This window comes from Phyllobates terribilis, unplaced genomic scaffold (assembly GCF_046119375.1).
Source record: "Phyllobates terribilis strain yellow unplaced genomic scaffold, ASM4611937v1 Scaffold_120__1_contigs__length_5212024, whole genome shotgun sequence".
Classification (NCBI taxonomy): Eukaryota; Metazoa; Chordata; class Amphibia; order Anura; family Dendrobatidae; genus Phyllobates; species Phyllobates terribilis.
Window position 1 is genome coordinate 493,758 of NW_027362880.1, and position 20,569 is coordinate 514,326.

Here is a 20,569-nt window from a genome sequence, read left to right on the forward strand (position 1 = left end):
TGGTTTGGTTGTATTTATGTGATAAAATGGACATTTTGGCAAAACTTCTTTATATATTCCAGATCGTTCCTGTCTGCGCGCCTCAGACCTTTTTCTCCCATCTTGACAACGCTATTAGGTAGTATGGGGAAGGTCTAGGATTCGTTTTAAAATATTGTGATGTTCCAAAAAATAAAGGCTGGTACTAGTATGCCTGACCTAAAAAAATTACCATCAATCTTTGATTCTTATGAGAGCAGTGGACTGGTTCACGTCTGTGGAACATAAGCAATGAGTGAAACTGGAAGGGGACCTCTATCCGTGGATACTCACATCTCTACCTTGGATTGACTGACTAAATACATGTACAAACTAAACAATTACCAATACCCACTCAACACTTTTTGAAAACATGGGATCAAGTCTTAATCTCATCGTCTATACCACGTAGGTTGGGTCCATTAATGCCAATGTTTGGCAACCCAGATTTTCCCTCTGCTTAAGGTACAGACTCATTTCTAATCTGGGACTGATCTGATGGGGTTAGATTGAGACACATTCTCATGGGATCAGGCTCTTTTCCTTCCTTTATAGAACTTTGCGGCTCCTTTCCAATTAGGAGTCTATCCTGCCTGGCTTATTTCCAGCTCAGGTCATTTATAAATTCTAACATATTTCTAGTATAAAGGATGAACTCACTCTGCTTGAACCCTTAATCACTCAAGTAGGTCCTTGTACTAAACTTCTATCTTGCATACACAAAGCAACACAAATGGATACCAGCAATGACCCTCTACCCTTTACTAGGGTTGGGAGAAGGAATTGTGTCGTCAAATTTCAGAGAAGGATAGGCAAAAAACATTCATACTCTCAACACAAATTATCTATTACTTGCCGTGCCCAAGAGAAAAACGATAAGATTCTATCTAGATGGTACCATTGTCACACTATGCTACGTAGCATCTTCGGACTTGTGCTGGCAGTGTGGTGGTGCAGACTGGTCTGTATTACATATATGGCGGAAATGCCCATCATCATCGGATTCGGTGGACTACGTTGGACCACCTGCATGCTTTTTTGGGGGGGGTTTAATAAATTAGTGAACCAGGAAAAGTGTTGGGGAGTGTTTATTCAAATTAAGTATTTTTTCGTGGGTGTTTTTATTTTTGATTACTGGGTCAGTAATGGGGTTGTCTGATAGACACCTCTCCATTACTATCACCAGGGTTTGATGCCAGCTGTGAGTTTTGACAATCCACAGCTGACATTAACCCCAAGATACTTTACACCAATTGTCAATGCATCTGGGCAATAGGGAAGAGCAAAGGCAAAAAGCCATAATTGGGGCATCTCATGTGATGTGCCACTTCTGGGGTGGCTATGAGCTGGTATTTTTAGGCTGGGGAGGGCCCAATAACCAGGGACCTTCCCAACTTGATAATATCAGCTCTCAGCTGTCTGCTTTACCTTTGCTGGTTACAAAAAAATAGGGGGACCCCATGACACTCGTCCAATTATTCAGGATGGACATCGGAGCGATTTATAATCCGCTGATGTGAGCGAACTCTCAGCCGGACTCTGAATATAGTCTATCAAGGCCGCCCTCCCTGGAAGGGGTTAAACATACGAGATTTCGGCCTTTTAGCTCCTGGTATGAAGTGGATAGTACAATCATATGCCGCCATATAGTAGACGTCCGGTAACTGGTGATAATCACCTCATGTGTCATCTATTTGTCTCCAAGCAGGAAAATCCCACGTTACATTCACACATAAAACTGTAGAAAAGGCGGCGCGGGGTAATTGTGCCAGTAGTGAGGGGCAAATAATGCCGGAAATGTCACTGACTGCGGAGACGTCTCCATGTAGCGTCTTCGCTCCGGATATCACTGTACAGGAGCTGCACAGTTCACACTGTGCATCCACTGAGGCCCCTGATCATGTGACCCCTGACTCCTCCCCTCCTGTGACCTCATCACAGGTCCTGTGCGCACAGAGCAGCCATATATGTGGTGGCGGCTCTGCAGGTGGAGGTATGTGGAGACCCCCATTACTGGGCGCAGGGGGCATTAACCCCTTCAGCACGGAGACTCTTTTGGGGTCTCTGTGTGGTGTGAACAGTGAGGTAACAGCTGTGGACAGAATGCGGCTTAGGTGGTTCCCGTCCACATTAGATCCATTCAGACGACTGCAGGATGAAGGACAGAAGCCCAGAGAAGTCCTCACACAACGCCATTATTCCTCTCGTAGCTCCAGCACAGTAATGTAGATAGTAGTGATAACCGTCCACACATAGCGGACGATCCAGGACCTCAAATAACATAAAACTTTTATTCCTTCATTTTATAACCTTATGTCACAATAATGATGGGTCGTCATCAGAACATTGGAGGAAAGATCCCAGAGAGAATTAAGGTGGAGGTGACGCGTTTCGGAGTGATACTTCTTACCCAGAACCAAAGGTAAGAATGAAACCCGAGCAGGATATAAATGTCTCTGGAGCAGCCGCTCCTGTGCACGGGATGAATGGCGGCATTAATAGATGTAATAGATATTATACAAAGAAAGACAATGAAGAAACACAATCATCTTACAGTCATCACAATATGGCCCCTTCACCGGTCTGGTAATGTAAGATCAGCTCCGTCCTTCTCTTTATACCCTCCGGTACGATGGATTTGGCCTCAGTGTCCAGGAAGCTTCACGGTTCAGCAATGCCCCTCTGCCATCTCCCCGACACCTGAACAATTTACCCTTTCACTGCCACAAAACAGAAAGGTCTTTCAGTCCCCATTGTGTTCTCTTAGGAAATGTGTGGAAACGTTGGAGGGGTTAATGGCCGCGGGATTATTGGGGTCTCCTATGTGCTCATTAATTCTCTGCCTTATTTACAGGAGGAGCAGCCGACATATCTGACATTACATCCCACACACTGAATACAATATACTACAAATTCTCTGCTGCAGGTGATACACTGTGTAATGAAATGTTTTATTTAATGTGATTAAATCTATTTCTTGTGTTCGGCATATTTACATGGTGGACATTTATCAATGCCGCATTTGTGAAAACCCAGAGGTGTAAGCCAGGTTCTCATTATGTGTTTCTCTTGCGATTAAACTAGGAGACAGGAGTTGTGAAAGGGTCGGGGCCAGAGCAAACAACCATCTCATAAAACCATCAGATAACCATTTTGTGAGAAAGGTATTCAACTACAGACTCCAAGGAAGAAACTGCTTGTTGTCTGTGGCCGAAAATATATAGGTTTTATTACTAGATATAAAGAAAAAACTAAATACTGTAAAATAATAAATCTCCTCATATCTTTCCACTTATCTCCAGTAATTGTATTATTACACAGGATTTTTATGATGTTACATCGGCTCATCATCTTCTCATACAGATCTCTTCAATATCGGATCCTCTCAGTGAAGATCTTCTATATAAGAGAATTTTCCTGATTTACCAATCAAAGATGGATATGGACAGAGACAAGATGGCGGAGAGGATATTACACCTCACCCTAGAGATCCTCTTCCGGCTTACTGGAGAGGTGAGAGATTCTGATGACGTCACATTACATCATTCTTATCTATGGGAATAACAGATGGACAGAACTGGAGAGGTGAGGACTCTGGAAATGTCTGTAGTGAGATTTATTAATGTATCGCTCCATAACCAGGATTACACAGTAGTGAAGAAGACCTCTAGTGAGCGCTGTCAGGACCCTGTGTCTGAGGGATGGAGAAGACCCCTGAGCCCAATCACAGAGCCTCCACCTCACCCCCTCATACATGAGGACATCAATGACCACAAGATCCTAGAACTCGCCTACAAGATGATTGAGCTGCTGACTGGAGAGGTGACACTGCTGGGAATGCTGGGACATTATACAGTAATGCTATGAAGGGATTGGGGGATGACGGTATCATTGTATGTGTCAGGTTCCTATAAGGTGTCAGGATGTCACAGTCTATTTCTCCATGGAGGAGTGGGAGTATTTAGAAGGACACAAAGATCTGTACAAGGACATCATGATGGAGGTTCCCCAGCCCCTCACATCACCAGGTAATAGACAGGACTAAATACACACGGCCTATAATTATCTGTATGTAAAGAATGAATCCAGTCCCTGTATGTGTTTTCTCCAGATCTATCCAGTAAGAGGACAACACCAGAGAGATGTCCCCGTCCTCTTCTTCCACAGGACTGTAAACAAGAAGATCTCAGTGTTCCTCAGGATCATCAGGTAGATGGAGAGAAGGTGTCATGAGATCTCCCCTATGATGTGTAGACGGCTGTGAAGGTCTTGTGTTCAGTCTTGTTTTATCCACCAGTATTATATGTTTTATATTTGTGTAATGAGAATGGTGGAGATGGCAGGATTAGAGTTGATCATAGATGGGACTTCTCCATCTGTCTGTGACTTTTACAATATTTGTTTCAGGGTGAAGATCTGTCCCATATTAATACCACAGAGACATATGTGAGGGGTGATGAGCGGTGTAAAGAGGAGATTCCTACATATGACTACCCAGGTGAGTAGTAACCACTAAATGCAGAGTAGTCACAGATTCTTCTCAGTCACCGGCTGTGGCTGCTTTATCGGTGGTGTAGTCCGGCCGTATCACAATCGTGTGATCACCATTTTGCCTCTAGATCAAAACGTTCTCCTCCACCCAAAACAAAACTGTTCAAATTACTTTGGGCATTGAAAGTCCTTTCTGTGCTGCTGAATGTCCTCATATGGTCCCTACAAGACCAGGTCCAGTCTTTCTGACCAAACTTTGCTTTTATAATCGACAACATCAAATGTGCAGTGAGGGCCAAGTGTGAATTTCTGTACAATAACAACAGAGTTTCCCTTTATCCTGACTTTTCAATTTATTTTAAAAGCAACTAACTTCAAATAGTATTGCGATAAACTACATAAAAACATTACACCTGTGCGATGATATATCTCTAAGCTAAATTTAAGACCCCTCAGCTCTGCAGTATTATAAAAAGTTCTCTTTGAATGTCTAATATTTCTTCTTGACACTCATCTGACAGAAAATATTGTCCCTTACGATAGTTTAGATTGCCAAGAGCCACCGAGCCCCATGCTCTAATTACCCCAGAGAGGTTTCACCACTAGTTACTCATTTATTACTGATGAAAACTGTTGAGTTTGATCATTTCAGAAAATGTGTAATTATCTATACTCACAGTTTTTGACTACAGCAGTTAGTTCCCAAAATACTCTGATTAATCCACTTCCCGCTGCCGGTTTTGTGTTCCTATCAGTGCCCATTTTTTATATCTGACGTGTGTCACATTATATGGTGATATCTTTGGAATTCTTCACAAAGGATTATAAGAAACAGATACACCTTACAAATTATTTTACGGTTGTATCCTACTATCTGTAAGTAAAGATATAAATCACTGCACTCCCTATGAGTGTGCACGAGTAGGGGCCGAACCCTGGTATATCAGATCAAAGAGCCTCGGCACTCAATCGTCCTTTTGCAAGAGAAAATTTATTGACTTTGTGAAATAAATCTGTACACAGAAATAACACCATAACGTTTCGGTCTTAGCGACCTTCTTCAGTTGACTGTAGAAAATAGGACAATGTCATAGACAATTAGATACAGAACGATACAAATATCATTTCTAGATGACATAGTGAAAAAACAGCATATCATAAGTAGTGAAACAGAAATCCTTCCTATTATATTATACAAGTGTGCACAGTAATGCATAAGCGAAATATATAGCTTATAGATGCACAGTATACTTTTCCATAATATGTAGGGAAATCACAAAAGAGGGGGGGGGGAAGAAGAAGGACAGGGAGAAGGGGACAAAGGGATGGAGCACATAGGTATGGGGGGAAGGGGAAGAAAAAATAGAACACAAGATAGCTGGCAGAAGTGGGCACATACCGGGTAATTCTGCGAGAGATGTGAGCAACAAGTGGGTCCCAATAGGGCTGCCTAAAGGTGAGAAGGTGAAAGAAATCAGAGGCAAGGACCTCACAGAGTGCGCCAGAAAGGCGTGCTGTGCCAAAGGTTACCTGCTGAGAAGCGCGTGGGGGCATGGACATCACAACGCGGTCTCCACCGCTAGTTGGAGTAACCATAAGTGCAGAGAGGGAGGTTAATAAAGGGTCTAAAATGCAAAAGACGCACGAATCCGAAACGCCGGACTGCGCATACCGGAAGTGCCATACGACGCAACCGGAAATGACGTTAGCGGGTCACCGTCTGCGTTCCACAGAGGGAGAGGGCAAACCGGAAGTCCCGGTTTGAAGCGAACAGGAAGTGACGAAAGCCGGTGCGTTCCATGAAGGGATCACTTGCGTTCCAGGACGGTGTACATAGCCAGGGGAGGGAAACAATGAGAGGTATAGATGGAAAACGAAGGGGAGGTGGGAGAGGACCACAGTATAAGGTGAATCTGCAACAAAAGAGACATAAGTTAGAGCGCACACGCGAACTTACATAAACACGCCAGTCAAAAACATGGTGGCAAATTGATTATAGGGTAACACTGCGTCAAAACAGTAATAAATAATAATAAATGATAATAAATAAATAATAAACTGAATATTTGAAAATGTACAACAGCGAACCAGATGGACAAAAGAATCTTAGGCCCACATGTATGGGATAATCCACCCCGATTGAGGACCCAGGTGACAGTACATCAAGAGGTGTAACATAGTAACTGTATATAAACAGATAGAGGAGCAGGGGAGACTTTAGTTAAAGGAGAGGAGGTCGTATTCCCTATTCAATCCCCTGGGAGAAAGGGTGTCCAATGTGTGGATCCAGAAGGCTTCCCTCTGTTTAAGGAGTAGGGTCCTGTCTCCACCGCGGCGCGGCGGTACCACTTGTTCCAGAACCTGGAACCTAAGTTGGGAGATGTTGTGTCCTGAAGTAATGAAATGATAGGGGATTGATAAGAGTAGATTTTTACACCTGACCGTAGATTTGTGCTTTGAAATTCTGTCACGGATTGGTTGCGTGGTTTCGCCTACATAGAGGAGGCCGCATGGACATTTGATGAGGTAGACGACAAACGAGCTGTCACAGGTGAAATACCCTTTGATAGTATATTTCCTACCGGTGTGCGGATGGTGAATTGAGTTCCCTTTAGTAACATTGTTACACTGCCTACAATGAAGGCAAGGGAAGGTACCAGTTTTGGGTTGTTGAAGGAAGCGTTGTGTCGAAAGAGACCTATTAGTACCAATATCAGCTCTGACAAGTGAGTCTCTCAAATTGGGGGCACGTTTAAAGCAGGGCATAAAAGGCCTTTGAAAGCCAGTGACAGAATTTCAAAGCACAAATCTACGGTCAGGTGTAAAAATCTACTCTTACCAATCCCCTATCATTTCATTACTTCAGGACACAACATCTCCCAACTTAGGTTCCAGGTTCTGGAACAAGTGGTACCGCCGCGCCGCGGTGGAGACAGGACCCTACTCCTTAAACAGAGGGAAGCCTTCTGGATCCACACATTGGACACCCTTTCTCCCAGGGGATTGAATAGGGAATACGACCTCCTCTCCTTTAACTAAAGTCTCCCCTGCTCCTCTATCTGTTTATATACAGTTACTATGTTACACCTCTTGATGTACTGTCACCTGGGTCCTCAATCTGGGTGGATTATCCCATACATGTGGGCCTAAGATTCTTTTGTCCATCTGGTTCGCTGTTGTACATTTTCAAATATTCAGTTTATTATTTATTTATTATCATTTATTATTATTTATTACTGTTTTGACGCAGTGTTACCCTATAATCAATTTGCCACCATGTTTTTGACTGGCGTGTTTATGTAAGTTCGCGTGTGCGCTCTAACTTATGTCTCTTTTGTTGCAGATTCACCTTATACTGTGGTCCTCTCCCACCTCCCCTTCGTTTTCCATCTATACCTCTCGTTGTTTCCCTCCCCTGGCTATGTACACCGTCCTGGAACGCAAGTGATCCCTTCATGGAACGCATCGGTTTTCGTCACTTCCTGTTCGCTTCAAACTGGAACTTCCGGTTTGCGCTCTCCCTCTGTGGAACGCAGACGGTGACCCGCTAACGTCATTTCCGGTTGCGTCGTATGGCACTTCCGGTATGCGCGGTCCGGCGTTTCGGATTCGCGCGTCTTTTGCATTTTAGACCCTTTATTAACCTCCCTCTCTGCACTTATGGTTACTCCAACTAGCGGTGGAGACCGCGTTGTGATGTCCATGCCCCCACGCGCTTCTCAGCAGGTAACCTTTGGCACAGCACGCCTTTCTGGCGCACTCTGTGAGGTCCTTGCCTCTGATTTCTTTCACCTTCTCACCTTTAGGCAGCCCTATTGGGACCCACTTGTTGCTCACATCTCTCGCAGAATTACCCGGTATGTGCCCATGTGGCACCCCAGGGGTCTGGTTGCCACAGTGGTGGAGATGTTGCGTCTGGGAGCAGGTGGGAGGTCCTTTGGTCAGGGATCCTGTGCATGCCACACCTCCTGCCCAGTCTTGGGAGGGGAAGGACTTCCCCTATATAAACCTGGGGCTGAGGCAGGGTAGGGAGTTCGGAGAGGAGAAGACAGGGAGCAGAGCTGCTCTATGGGCTCTGCTCCACAGGCAGGCCCTGTCCTGGGGCCTGAGCCTGGAGACAAGGAGAGTGGAGAAGAGAAGCAGCATAGGAAACAGCAGAGTTACAAGGAGTCAGGGGCTGGCAGCTACAGAGCTCGCCCTGACTAAGAAGATTCTTTACCGGACCCGGAGTCCGAGGCTGTGGGGACTAAATCCTCCCCAGCAGCAGAATCCGTCGGGCAGGGGATTTCAGGTCCTCTGGCCCAGAAGCCTGAAGGCACGGTCACACGCGTGGGACCAGCACCGCCATCGTGGAGCGGAAGCCATTAGAAGGCCCCGAGTCACCGGCCATACGGGTGAGCACCACACGGTACACTCAGGGACGTGGGCTACTTACATCAGCTTCTAGCAAGGTAGCCAGAAGAGTACAGTCAGCTTGGGAGGCCTACAACTACGCCTGGCCAGGGGAGATCCCATCTGCTCAAGGACTGACCAGGCCCCGTTCGCTAGCAAGTACTCCGGGAGGGTCTAACGTTGTTACCAGTAAAGACCCTGAACGCTACCATACCGTCTCTGAGTGGTTCCTGCTACCCCCATCATCCACGTCGGCTGCCCTGAGGCCATACCCCTCCCGTTGGGGGTTATACTATCACGCTGCACCATCCTTCCACCGGCCTCAGCGGTCTGCCCTGCAGCAGCAGCCCCCTGGCTGCATTCAACGGGTGGCGTAGTCATCAACCATTTTCTACCGCTAACAGACTGCCGTCCAGTTTGACTCCCTGGGCACGGACCGGGTCACCGCCACGAGACTACAACCCTAAACAGATCCGGCTCCGGGTAAGCTCCCGCGTGCGCAACGCAGCGCGACACAGGCCCAGGGGCGCGTCAACTTTGGCGTAGTCGGCAGGATTTCGTGCCCGCAACCACCGGGTACTGCGTGCCTGAAAAAGAGACTTTTCAAACTTACCAGTGGTGAAGATTCCCGCCATCTGTGAAGATTCCCGCCATCCGTGGAGTTTTCCCGCCATCCGGCGCCATCTTCTGCCTTCTTCCCGCCATCCGAGGAGTTTTCCCGCCATCCGGCGCCATCTTCTGCCTTCTTCCCGCCATCCGAGGAGTTTTCCCGCCATCCGGCGCCATCTTGGAGACGCCGCGCGGGAAGAAGAGGGGCGTGGACTCCGAAAGCGCGCGAGAACTGAAGCCCCGCCTCACGTCCGGACGTTGCGTAAGGTCCTGGAAGGAGCCCAGCAGACGCCGACGTCACAGGAGCGCGACGCCAGGTCCTCTACCCCGACGATTGACTGCGGAGCCGCGGCCTACGGAAGAGGATCTCCGGAAGGTAGGCCACGGTCCACTAGGGGGGAGGAGGACACCAGGAACGGACAGCAAGATGGCGGACCGGCAGCAGACTAAGCTGCCCAGCATCGGCAGTGCCCCAGTCGTCGCCGGCCCCGACCAGCGCCGGGAGAAGACGCGTGACGCAGGAGCGGTCGCGGGAGCAGGTAAGAGGAGTCTCCCTGTCCCGGACGCTGCCAGCGTCAGCCTGCTCCCGGGCCCCCTGGTGGAGCCGCCGATTCCGGGCGCTGCAGACACCGACCTGCTCCAGCCCCCGCAACAAGCCCTGCGGCCAAGCCCTCCACGTTAACCAAGGAGGAGCTGCAGTACTACCAATACGAGGAAAGCCAAGAGGACCCAGACGGGTCTGAAGCCTACACACAAGAAGGAGCAGGAGGATGCCGTTACTGAAGTACGGTAAAGTGGAACTGTACATAGTTACCCGTAGGGGTACTTGTGTTGCTAATTAAAATATGGTCCCCGTTGGGACAAGTGTGAACTGTTCCCGTGTGTCCCCTATCCTTAACCAGGCTGAGGACTGTGAGCAGCCATCCCATCTCCCCACAGGCTGAGGACTGTGAGCAGCCAATCCTTATCCCCACTGGCCGAGGACTGAGAGCGGCCATATCTTGTAAATATTGTGTGTTTCCAGTTGTTTGTGGGAGTCCTTGGTGGATTTGCCGGGAGTCCTTTGTGCAGTTAGTGGAGCGTGGCCCAGGATGGACTAAAGGACTGTTGGGGACTCGGGGTGGGGCAGGCCCCTGCCTGGTTGCGTCTCCCTGTTTTGGTGAGGTGGACACCTTGCTTTCTTCGGGGACTGCGCCCGGTTACGGACACGCCGTGACCAGCTTTATGCGTTTCCTTATTGTAATGTTATTGTTTATACTTTGTTATGTTACAAGAGTATGTTTAGTCCCGGAGTACTGGATTTCACTAGGGGGGAATGTGGCACCCCAGGGGTCTGGTTGCCACAGTGGTGGAGATGTTGCGTCTGGGAGCAGGTGGGAGGTCCTTTGGTCAGGGATCCTGTGCATGCCACACCTCCTGCCCAGTCTTGGGAGGGGAAGGACTTCCCCTATATAAACCTGGGGCTGAGGCAGGGTAGGGAGTTCGGAGAGGAGAAGACAGGGAGCAGAGCTGCTCTATGGGCTCTGCTCCACAGGCAGGCCCTGTCCTGGGGCCTGAGCCTGGAGACAAGGAGAGTGGAGAAGAGAAGCAGCATAGGAAACAGCAGAGTTACAAGGAGTCAGGGGCTGGCAGCTACAGAGCTCGCCCTGACTAAGAAGATTCTTTACCGGACCCGGAGTCCGAGGCTGTGGGGACTAAATCCTCCCCAGCAGCAGAATCCGTCGGGCAGGGGATTTCAGGTCCTCTGGCCCAGAAGCCTGAAGGCACGGTCACACGCGTGGGACCAGCACCGCCATCGTGGAGCGGAAGCCATTAGAAGGCCCCGAGTCACCGGCCATACGGGTGAGCACCACACGGTACACTCAGGGACGTGGGCTACTTACATCAGCTTCTAGCAAGGTAGCCAGAAGAGTACAGTCAGCTTGGGAGGCCTACAACTACGCCTGGCCAGGGGAGATCCCATCTGCTCAAGGACTGACCAGGCCCCGTTCGCTAGCAAGTACTCCGGGAGGGTCTAACGTTGTTACCAGTAAAGACCCTGAACGCTACCATACCGTCTCTGAGTGGTTCCTGCTACCCCCATCATCCACGTCGGCTGCCCTGAGGCCATACCCCTCCCGTTGGGGGTTATACTATCACGCTGCACCATCCTTCCACCGGCCTCAGCGGTCTGCCCTGCAGCAGCAGCCCCCTGGCTGCATTCAACGGGTGGCGTAGTCATCAACCATTTTCTACCGCTAACAGACTGCCGTCCAGTTTGACTCCCTGGGCACGGACCGGGTCACCGCCACGAGACTACAACCCTAAACAGATCCGGCTCCGGGTAAGCTCCCGCGTGCGCAACGCAGCGCGACACAGGCCCAGGGGCGCGTCACCCACTTCTGCCAGCTATCTTGTGTTCTATTATTTCTTCCCCTTCCCCCCATACCTATGTGCTCCATCCCTTTGTCCCCTTCTCCCTGTCCTCCCCCCCCCCCCTTTGTGATTTCCCTACATATTATGGAAAAGTATACTGTGTATCTATAAGCTATATATTTCGCTTATGCATTACTGTGCACACTTGTATAATATAATAGGAAGGATTTCTGTTTCACTACTTATGATATGCTGTTTTTTCACTATGTCAACTAGAAATGATATTTGTATCGTTCTGTCTCTAATTGTCTATGACATTGTCCTATTTTCTACAGTCAACTGAAGAAGGTCGCTAAGACCGAAACGTTTTGGTGTTATTTCTGTGTACAGATTTATTTCACAAAGTCAATAAATTTTCTCTTGCAAAAGGACGATTGAGTGCCGAGGCTCTTTGATCTGATATACCAGGGTTCGGCCCCTACTCGTGCACACTCATAGGGAGTGCAGTGATTTATATCTTTACTTACCGATACCGGTCCACTTGCACCCCTTGGGGATATGTCCTCATCTACTTTCTCCTACAATGTGGAAGAAACCAACACAATCCTGGCTCGCACCTGTGTATCAAGCGATTTCCTGAGATTGCCCCCAGGCGAGACGAGAGGGCGCAACCTGGAGAAGGACCACCGCCACCTGGTGAATCTAGAACTACACTGCACTACCTTGACTGAATATCTCAAAGTACAAAGGATCCCCAGGGGCCTTAGAGTACCACTCAGACCCACTCTCTTCTCCGATCTACCTGACTATAACACCAGATTCGAACAGATCCTGAATAAATGCTCCTTTGATCTTATGTTATTGACCGTCGACTACCTGCATAAAGCCATATCATCTACAAAGGAGCTTATCACCAGTACAGAATCACAACTCACCTCGACTCTACCACCGGATGATTGGTCCAACCTGAAAACTAGAATCCAATCCAACGTTGACCAGCATAAGAAAGATACTGAATCCAAGAAAAGGGCCAAGTTCCAACGCGACGCAGAGGACTACGAGGCGAACAGGGTGTACCGGTGGCAGGAACGATATCCACCGGGTGGCCATTCGTCACGGTTCACCCTCCTCTCGACCGACGCGTCCTCCTCTGGCTCCGAACCTGAGAGACGGGACCGGCTCACTAATCCCTCTCGTTTTTTAGGTCATCCGCGGAGATACCCGTCAAGAAGAAAACGAGGAGGGGTGGCAGGCATCGGAGACGGTACGTACTACGGCAGAGTGACCAGGTCCCAGACGCGCCCCACTTGGTGGTAAATATTTCTTCAAAGACTCTAAACATGGCCCAATTATCTGTACTACAAAAAGGTCTTACTTTCTGTCCAACGATGAGGTTTAATACCTTGAAGTTGGACATGGAGTTACAACGATTCTATCGTTCCCTTAGGCTCAAGGTCCACTTCGATCAAGGCCCTACACCCTCCGATGGTACACAACAAGCCCCGACCCCTAACACTGATGTAGCCATCACTGCTAAAAGTTTGGGTCTCTATACCAAGAGCACATACAGGCCCCCCCATAACTCTCATGCTCTTGAAACGTTCATTGGTTTTATTGATTCAGCTTTCAGAGGTTTACGGTCAAATATGGATAGAGGGAAACTACACTTCGAACCCAACCTATCTGCCTTAGACCAACAGGCTCTACGCAGCCTACGTGATGACACTTCTTTGATCATTAAACCGGCAGACAAGGGGGGTGCCATTGTCATTATGGACAAAGCCCAATACATTAGGGAAATTGAACGCCAACTGAGTGACACCACCACTTACCATCAGCTATCTCGGGACCCTACCCCCGAGTTCAGGGTTCTGATACGCGATACCATTGAGCGTCACCTTAAAGCTAGGACTATTGATACCAAAACAAGTGAATACCTCACTAAAATTAATCCCATTACCCCGGTGTTCTACGTCCTACCGAAGATACACAAAAGTCTTATAGAACCCCCGGGCCGTCCCATTGTGGCTTCTACAGACTCGTTGTTCTCCCCTCTTTCCATTTTTGTGGAGAAAATAATCACTCCTCTCATCCAAAAAAGCCCCTCTTTTCTACTGGACACGGGCTCTTTTCTGAAGATTCTGGCCGAACACAGACAGATTCCTTCATCTGCCCTTTTGGTTTCATTGGATGTGAAGAGTCTTTATACGTCTATCCCACATGACATGGGTATTCATACAGTCAAGTCTCTCTTGACCCAGTTCCATACAGACCCACAGATTACTGACCTTGTGATTGACTTATTATCCATCATACTTCACAAAAATTATTTTCTGTTTCAAGACAGATACTATCTACAAATAAAAGGCACAGCAATGGGCTCTAATGTGGCACCACCTTACGCTAACTGCTATATGGCGGCCTTTGAGACCGACGTTGTCTACGCCCATCCTCTTTTCCAGTCACATTCTGTTGTCTAGAAGAGATTTATTGATGACATTTTTTGTATCTGGGATGGTCCTTCATCTACACTTGAAACATTCTTCACTGATCTCAACTCTGCATGGCCCGACCTCACGTTCACCATTACATACGATCTACACCAGATTAGCTTCCTTGACACGCTAGTCATCAAAGATGAGAATGGCGTTCTCACCACAGACCTGTATTCAAAGCCCACGGACCGCAACGGACTGTTGCACTATACCAGTAACCATCCTGTGCATGTCAAGAAATCCATACCCAGATCCCAATTCAAGAGGGTGGAACGCATAGTGTCCGATCCCATCACCCGCCAACACAGACTTCATGAAATGAATCGCAAATTCATTAACAGGGGCTATCCACAAGCGCTTCTCCAATCCTCTAGCGAATCGTCCCGTGCAAGCCCTGATAACTCCTATCGTATCCCTTTTGTCCATACTTTTCATCCATTTGCCTATGTGTTGCACAAAACCATACGTAGACATTGGGGCATACTACGCACTGGCTATCCCTCTGTCACTGGCTTTCAAAGGCCTTTTATGCCCTGCTTTAAACGTGCCCCCAATTTGAGAGACTCACTTGTCAGAGCTGACATTGGTACTAATAGGTCTCTTTCGACACAACGCTTCCTTCAACAACCCAAAACTGGTACCTTCCCTTGCCTTCATTGTAGGCAGTGTAACAATGTTACTAAAGGGAACTCAATTCACCATCCGCACACCGGTAGGAAATATACTATCAAAGGGTATTTCACCTGTGACAGCTCGTTTGTCGTCTACCTCATCAAATGTCCATGCGGCCTCCTCTATGTAGGCGAAACCACGCAAACAATCCGTGACAGAATTTCAAAGCACAAATCTACGGTCAGGTGTAAAAATCTACTCTTACCAATCCCCTATCATTTCATTACTTCAGGACACAACATCTCCCAACTTAGGTTCCAGGTTCTGGAACAAGTGGTACCGCCGCGCCGCGGTGGAGACAGGACCCTACTCCTTAAACAGAGGGAAGCCTTCTGGATCCACACATTGGACACCCTTTCTCCCAGGGGATTGAATAGGGAATACGACCTCCTCTCCTTTAACTAAAGTCTCCCCTGCTCCTCTATCTGTTTATATACAGTTACTATGTTACACCTCTTAATGTACTGTCACCTGGGTCCTCAATCGGGGTGGATTATCCCATACATGTGGGCCTAAGATTCTTTTGTCCATCTAGTTCGCTGTTGTACATTTTCAAATATTCAGTTTATTATTTATTTATTATCATTTATTATTATTTATTACTGTTTTGACGCAGTGTTACCCTATAATCAATTTGCCACCATGTTTTTGACTGGCGTGTTTATGTAAGTTCACGTGTGCGCTCTAACTTATGTCTCTTTTGTTGCAGATTCACCTTATACTGTGGTCCTCTCCCACCTCCCCTTCGTTTTCCATCTATACCTCTCGTTGTTTCCCTCCCCTGGCTATGTACACCGTCCTGGAACGCAAGTGATCCCTTCATGGAACGCATCGGCTTTCGTCACTTCCTGTTCGCTTCAAACCGGAACTTCCGGTTTGCGCTCTCCCTCTGTGGAACGCAGACGGTGACCCGCTAACGTCATTTCCGGTTGCGTCGTATGGCACTTCCGGTATGCGCGGTCCGGCGTTTCGGATTCGCGCGTCTTTTGCATTTTAGACCCTTTATTAACCTCCCTCTCTGCACTTATGGTTACTCCAACTAGCGGTGGAGACCGCGTTGTGATGTCCATGCCCCCAAGCGCTTTTCAGCAGGTAACCTTTGGCACAGCACGCCTTTCTGGCGCACTCTGTGAGGTCCTTGCCTCTGATTTCTTTCACCTTCTCACCTTTAGGCAGCCCTATTGGGACCCACTTGTTGCTCACATCTCTCGCAGAATTACCCGGTATGTGCCCACGTCTGCCAGCTATCTTGTGTTCTATTTTTTCTTCCCCTTCCCCCCATACCTATGTGCTCCATCCCTTTGTCCCCTTCTCCCTGTCCCCCCCCCCCTTTGTGATTTCCCTACATATTATGGAAAAGTATACTGTGCATCTATAAGCTATATATTTCGCTTATGCATTACTGTGCACACTTGTATAATATAATAGGAAGGATTTCTGTTTCACTACTTATGATATGCTGTTTTTTCATTATGTCATCTAGAAATGATATTTGTATCGTTCTGTATCTAATTGTCTATGATATTGTCCTATTTTCTACAGTCAACTGAAGAAGGTCGCTAAGACCGAAACGTTTTGGTGTTATTTCTGTGTACAGATTTATTTCACAAAGTCAATAAATTTTCTCTTGCAAAAGGACGATTGAGTGCCGAGGCTCTTTGATCTGGTATCCTACTATCTGGGCACATGGCAGGTTAAGAAGGGAAGGAGCGCCATTTAGCTATTTGAATGCAGATCTTGCTGGAATAGTTTGCAGACACAATGTATTGGGGGCACTGTTCATGGTCACCTGGCAGCTCAAAAGATGGTCACCATAAACAGGCTTGGCGCTATCTACTCTGTTTTCTCCGTATCTGGACTTACACAGAGGCCCCTAGGCTTGGGCCATGGTGTTACCTGCTGTTCTGCGGTGTGAGATGGGAAGAGGAATAGTCAGGTAGCCGGATCAGAACCAGGAGAGCAGAGAAAATGCAAAATCAGAAGACACAAGAGTAGTCAGTAAACGGGCCGAGGTCACAACAGGAAACAAATACACAAGCCGGGAGCTGAGCACAGAGGACTGAACCAGAGGAGAACAAGGCTGTATTTGGCAGCTTCCGGCAATATGCTTCCAGCTTTAGTAGGGTGTGGTGCTTTCCAGTTGGCTGAAGTAGGGAGCAGATTACTTCAGCTGGACAGCATACACACCCATACTGCCAGACTGGATGGTACTACAGGTCCCAGGCAACCTAATCTTAGTGGCTGGACAGGGCCTGTGCCGCCCAGAGCTTCTGGTTCTGACGTCTCCTCCATCACCAGCGCTGCCTGCAGAATGAATAAGGTGGCGCTTGGTGACAGAAGCTGACGTCGCAGGAGCAGGTCCCAGTGGAGATGGGTCACACCATTTGCAGAAGCCCTTACTATGACAAAAGGCAGAAAACTAGAGCAGTAGAAATCCCCATAAAGTGACCCCATTTTGGAAATTATAACCGTGAATGAATTAATCTTTAGAAGTAGGGAATATTTGGACTCTACTCTACTTTATCGGAAATTAGCACTCAGTGGATGTTGCAGAGTGAAAATTGTGCATTTGCCATTTTGTTACCCAACACATAGTGCCCAGATTGTGCTCCAGGAGACACATGACTTGCCCAGGGGGATATGGGGGAAGCTCGGTACCCGGGCCTTGACCTTCTGTGGGATGTCACGGCAGTCGGCTCCCGGCCCGTACCCTGGGGTCACTCTTTAAAAGGGGGTTTGTTAACAGTTTTGTCTTGTGACGCCACCTGTGGTTCCCAGTAATGAGTACCGGCGCTTCTGCAGACCTCCGGGGGTGATGGGATGGCAGCTGGAATGTTTCTGCTCCCCACAGGCGGAGCGGGCCCCCAGGGCAGAGTTGATGGAAGGGATGCAAGTGAGAGGTGGCCCGGTCGGGTCAGGGGGAATGATGGTCACGCACACAGGGGATTCGCTTCAGTACCTTTACTGGTGTAACGGCAGGTATGGTCCAGGGTACCTAGTAGGAAGGGTGCACTTCTGGACTCTCCCCAGTGAGCAGGTAGTAGGCCTCCTGGTCCGTTTCTTCCTTTCTCTAAAGTTTCTGGCCAGCCTGGAACTAGGCCTAGCTTCTATGCTGTTTCACTCTCTCACCTGTCTGCTTGGTAATAGAACTTTTCTCCGGCTACCACTATCCCTGGACGCTGGGGCCTTCGTGGTTCCTAGTTCTGTAAAATGATGGTAGCTTCAGGTTGACCAGGGATCTGGAATCCTCCTGGTATGCCGGTTGTCCCTACTGGGTGTAGAGGACCCTGTAGGCGCGGACCCGGTGTCCGGCTTGTGTCCTGGGGTGAGCTTCAGATGCTCCTCTGCCCCCTTAACTCCTCTCTCCTCTCCTTGCCTTGGCCACACTCGGGGCCCTCAACACAGCAGCAGACGTGCTGCTCCTTCACTGATCTAAAGTGTCTGCACACTCCGACTACCTAACTCCACCCTCCAATATATATATTCCTAAGATGGGCCTGAGTGGGGACTTGTTCTTTGTGGGATGAGTGGAAGTTTTTATTGGTATTATTTTCCCCAACATAACAGGTTCATCCTATGAGGTTTTCTATTAGACTGTGAACTGTCATTGTCTTGCTGAATAATTCATATTTTTACAGAGAGTTTAAGTAGAAATGTTAAAAAATATAAAATTCAAGGATATTTTATTGAAAAATAATAATTGATTTTTATCATAGCAGATGACTGTACCAGGAGATCAGACGGACAGCTGACATCTTCAATTTTTAAATCAGATGATCTTGAGATCCCACAGGATACAATTGAAGTGAATACCATTACTCCAGATATCCCATCATCCCCTCACAGCAAAGATCTGTCATCTGATCCTTTGAAACAGGTCCGGTCTTCTGATACATTACCGACTACTAAGGAAAATCAAAGTCACAAAATAAGCATTAAAAAACAAACTGCTCATATAGCAAAGACGCCATGCAAAGGTCCTCAGTGCTATCCGTACCAACCTCATCGCGAGACATCACGTGACCTGACGTCACGCAGGTCCTAGCCCGGACGAAAAGGTACCGCCACATCTGGGTGCCCGCCTCCACTGGAGCCTCCGGCCGGGACTCCGTGTACGGCGAGACACCCACACTGCAGAGCGTCATACGCTCCCACCCGCAGGTCAGTAAAGTGACAGGCGCCTGGAACGACCACCGACTACTGCCAGCTAATACCGCTACCACAAGGTACGTGATCGGTACCGTTAAGCTGCTGTCTGTCACGCACGACCTCAACCACATTGCGTGCCACCTTTTACTATCAGTAAACCAACGTTAGTCTAAAGTACTGGCTGCCCATCCCTGTCAGCCATCTACTGACAGACCACCTTGGAGCAGAAAGAACACAATAATTTCATGCTCGTCCTGCATACAAGTGATTAGCAACTCTCAATTTTATCCGCCAATCCAGGACCTCACAGGATTGCGCTTTCCAGGAGAGAAACGCCACTTACCAACTCAGGGTAATTCACCACATCACCACCCAGTTACCATTCTGAATTTAGTATAATTCCTATTTATAATTTTTTAACCCTTACCCAGATACAGTGTAAAGCCGGCAGTGACCTAATGACCTTGGAGCCAATTACACCTGTGCCTTCACTCCTTCTATAAATCCAGGTAAAACCCTGTTATACCGCTATTAACATATCAACCCTGAGTATGCTCCTCCTTAGTTTCTCCTCTGTCCCTACAGACAGCTGACCTACAGCATCCCTACGGATCTGAAGCCACCACTAGAACCGCCCTCTCACACCAAGCTCTAATACTCCACATTAATATTATAACCTATGTAAAAATCAAATAGTGATTAGGGCATCCTCTAACTGCCATTCCCTTTCCTTTCAGGTGATCCTCACCCAACATCAAGCCTCCTACCCACTAACCCCATCTAGCAAATTCCATCAGGAATTTGTCTACTATGTGGTTTTAAAACGAACTTGGTCAGCCATCTCTAGTCTGACAATTTTATTCTACATGTGCTTTTAGACAAACTACTATTTGAGCCTTTTTAACCATTGAATAAAATAATATAAGTTTTACCTCACCCGCTCATAGCCTGTTTATTAGTACCTAAAGCTGACCAGGACCAGCGCAGGTACTCTATACACTTACTACTTAAACCCTTGCAGTCTTTTTTGGTTTACTGCGCGTATCACCAGCAGGTCACGGTTGTGAGTCCACCAGCGCCCCCTAAATATTATTTATATAATAAAACATCACATTTACAGGATTTAAAAAAACACCCCCAACCCTCCCCACCAGAACCCCCCTTTTCATCCCTTACCCATCTGATTTTGCATAAGACTGTCGTCCCTCCTTGACGTACAAATACCAAATGTATCATGAATTGCACAACATTCTATCCATCCTATTATGTTGCTATTAAAGAACTAGCATATCAAATATTATGTCTCTGACCAACTCATCCAACACCACACTTGAGCATTTAACCCAATTCCCCCACTGTTTCCCCAGCTGAAAACTGCTGTTCACAAA

At 47.7% G+C, this 20,569-nt stretch overlaps 1 protein-coding gene across 1 annotated transcript; it reads left to right on the forward strand.

Moving 5' to 3' along the window:
- Positions 1 to 1,952: 1,952 nt before the first annotated feature.
- LOC141201644 (uncharacterized) lies at positions 1,953 to 20,012 on the forward strand. Its single transcript, XM_073663668.1, has 9 exons — positions 1,953 to 2,440; positions 2,873 to 2,944; positions 3,103 to 3,182; positions 3,382 to 3,531; positions 3,661 to 3,840; positions 3,923 to 4,046; positions 4,130 to 4,227; positions 4,426 to 4,516; positions 18,749 to 20,012. Exons 4-9 carry the CDS (start codon positions 3,454 to 3,456, stop codon positions 19,075 to 19,077), a joined length of 900 nt encoding a protein of 299 aa, XP_073519769.1. The 5' UTR covers positions 1,953 to 2,440; positions 2,873 to 2,944; positions 3,103 to 3,182; positions 3,382 to 3,453; the 3' UTR covers positions 19,078 to 20,012.
- Positions 20,013 to 20,569: the final 557 nt, after the last annotated feature.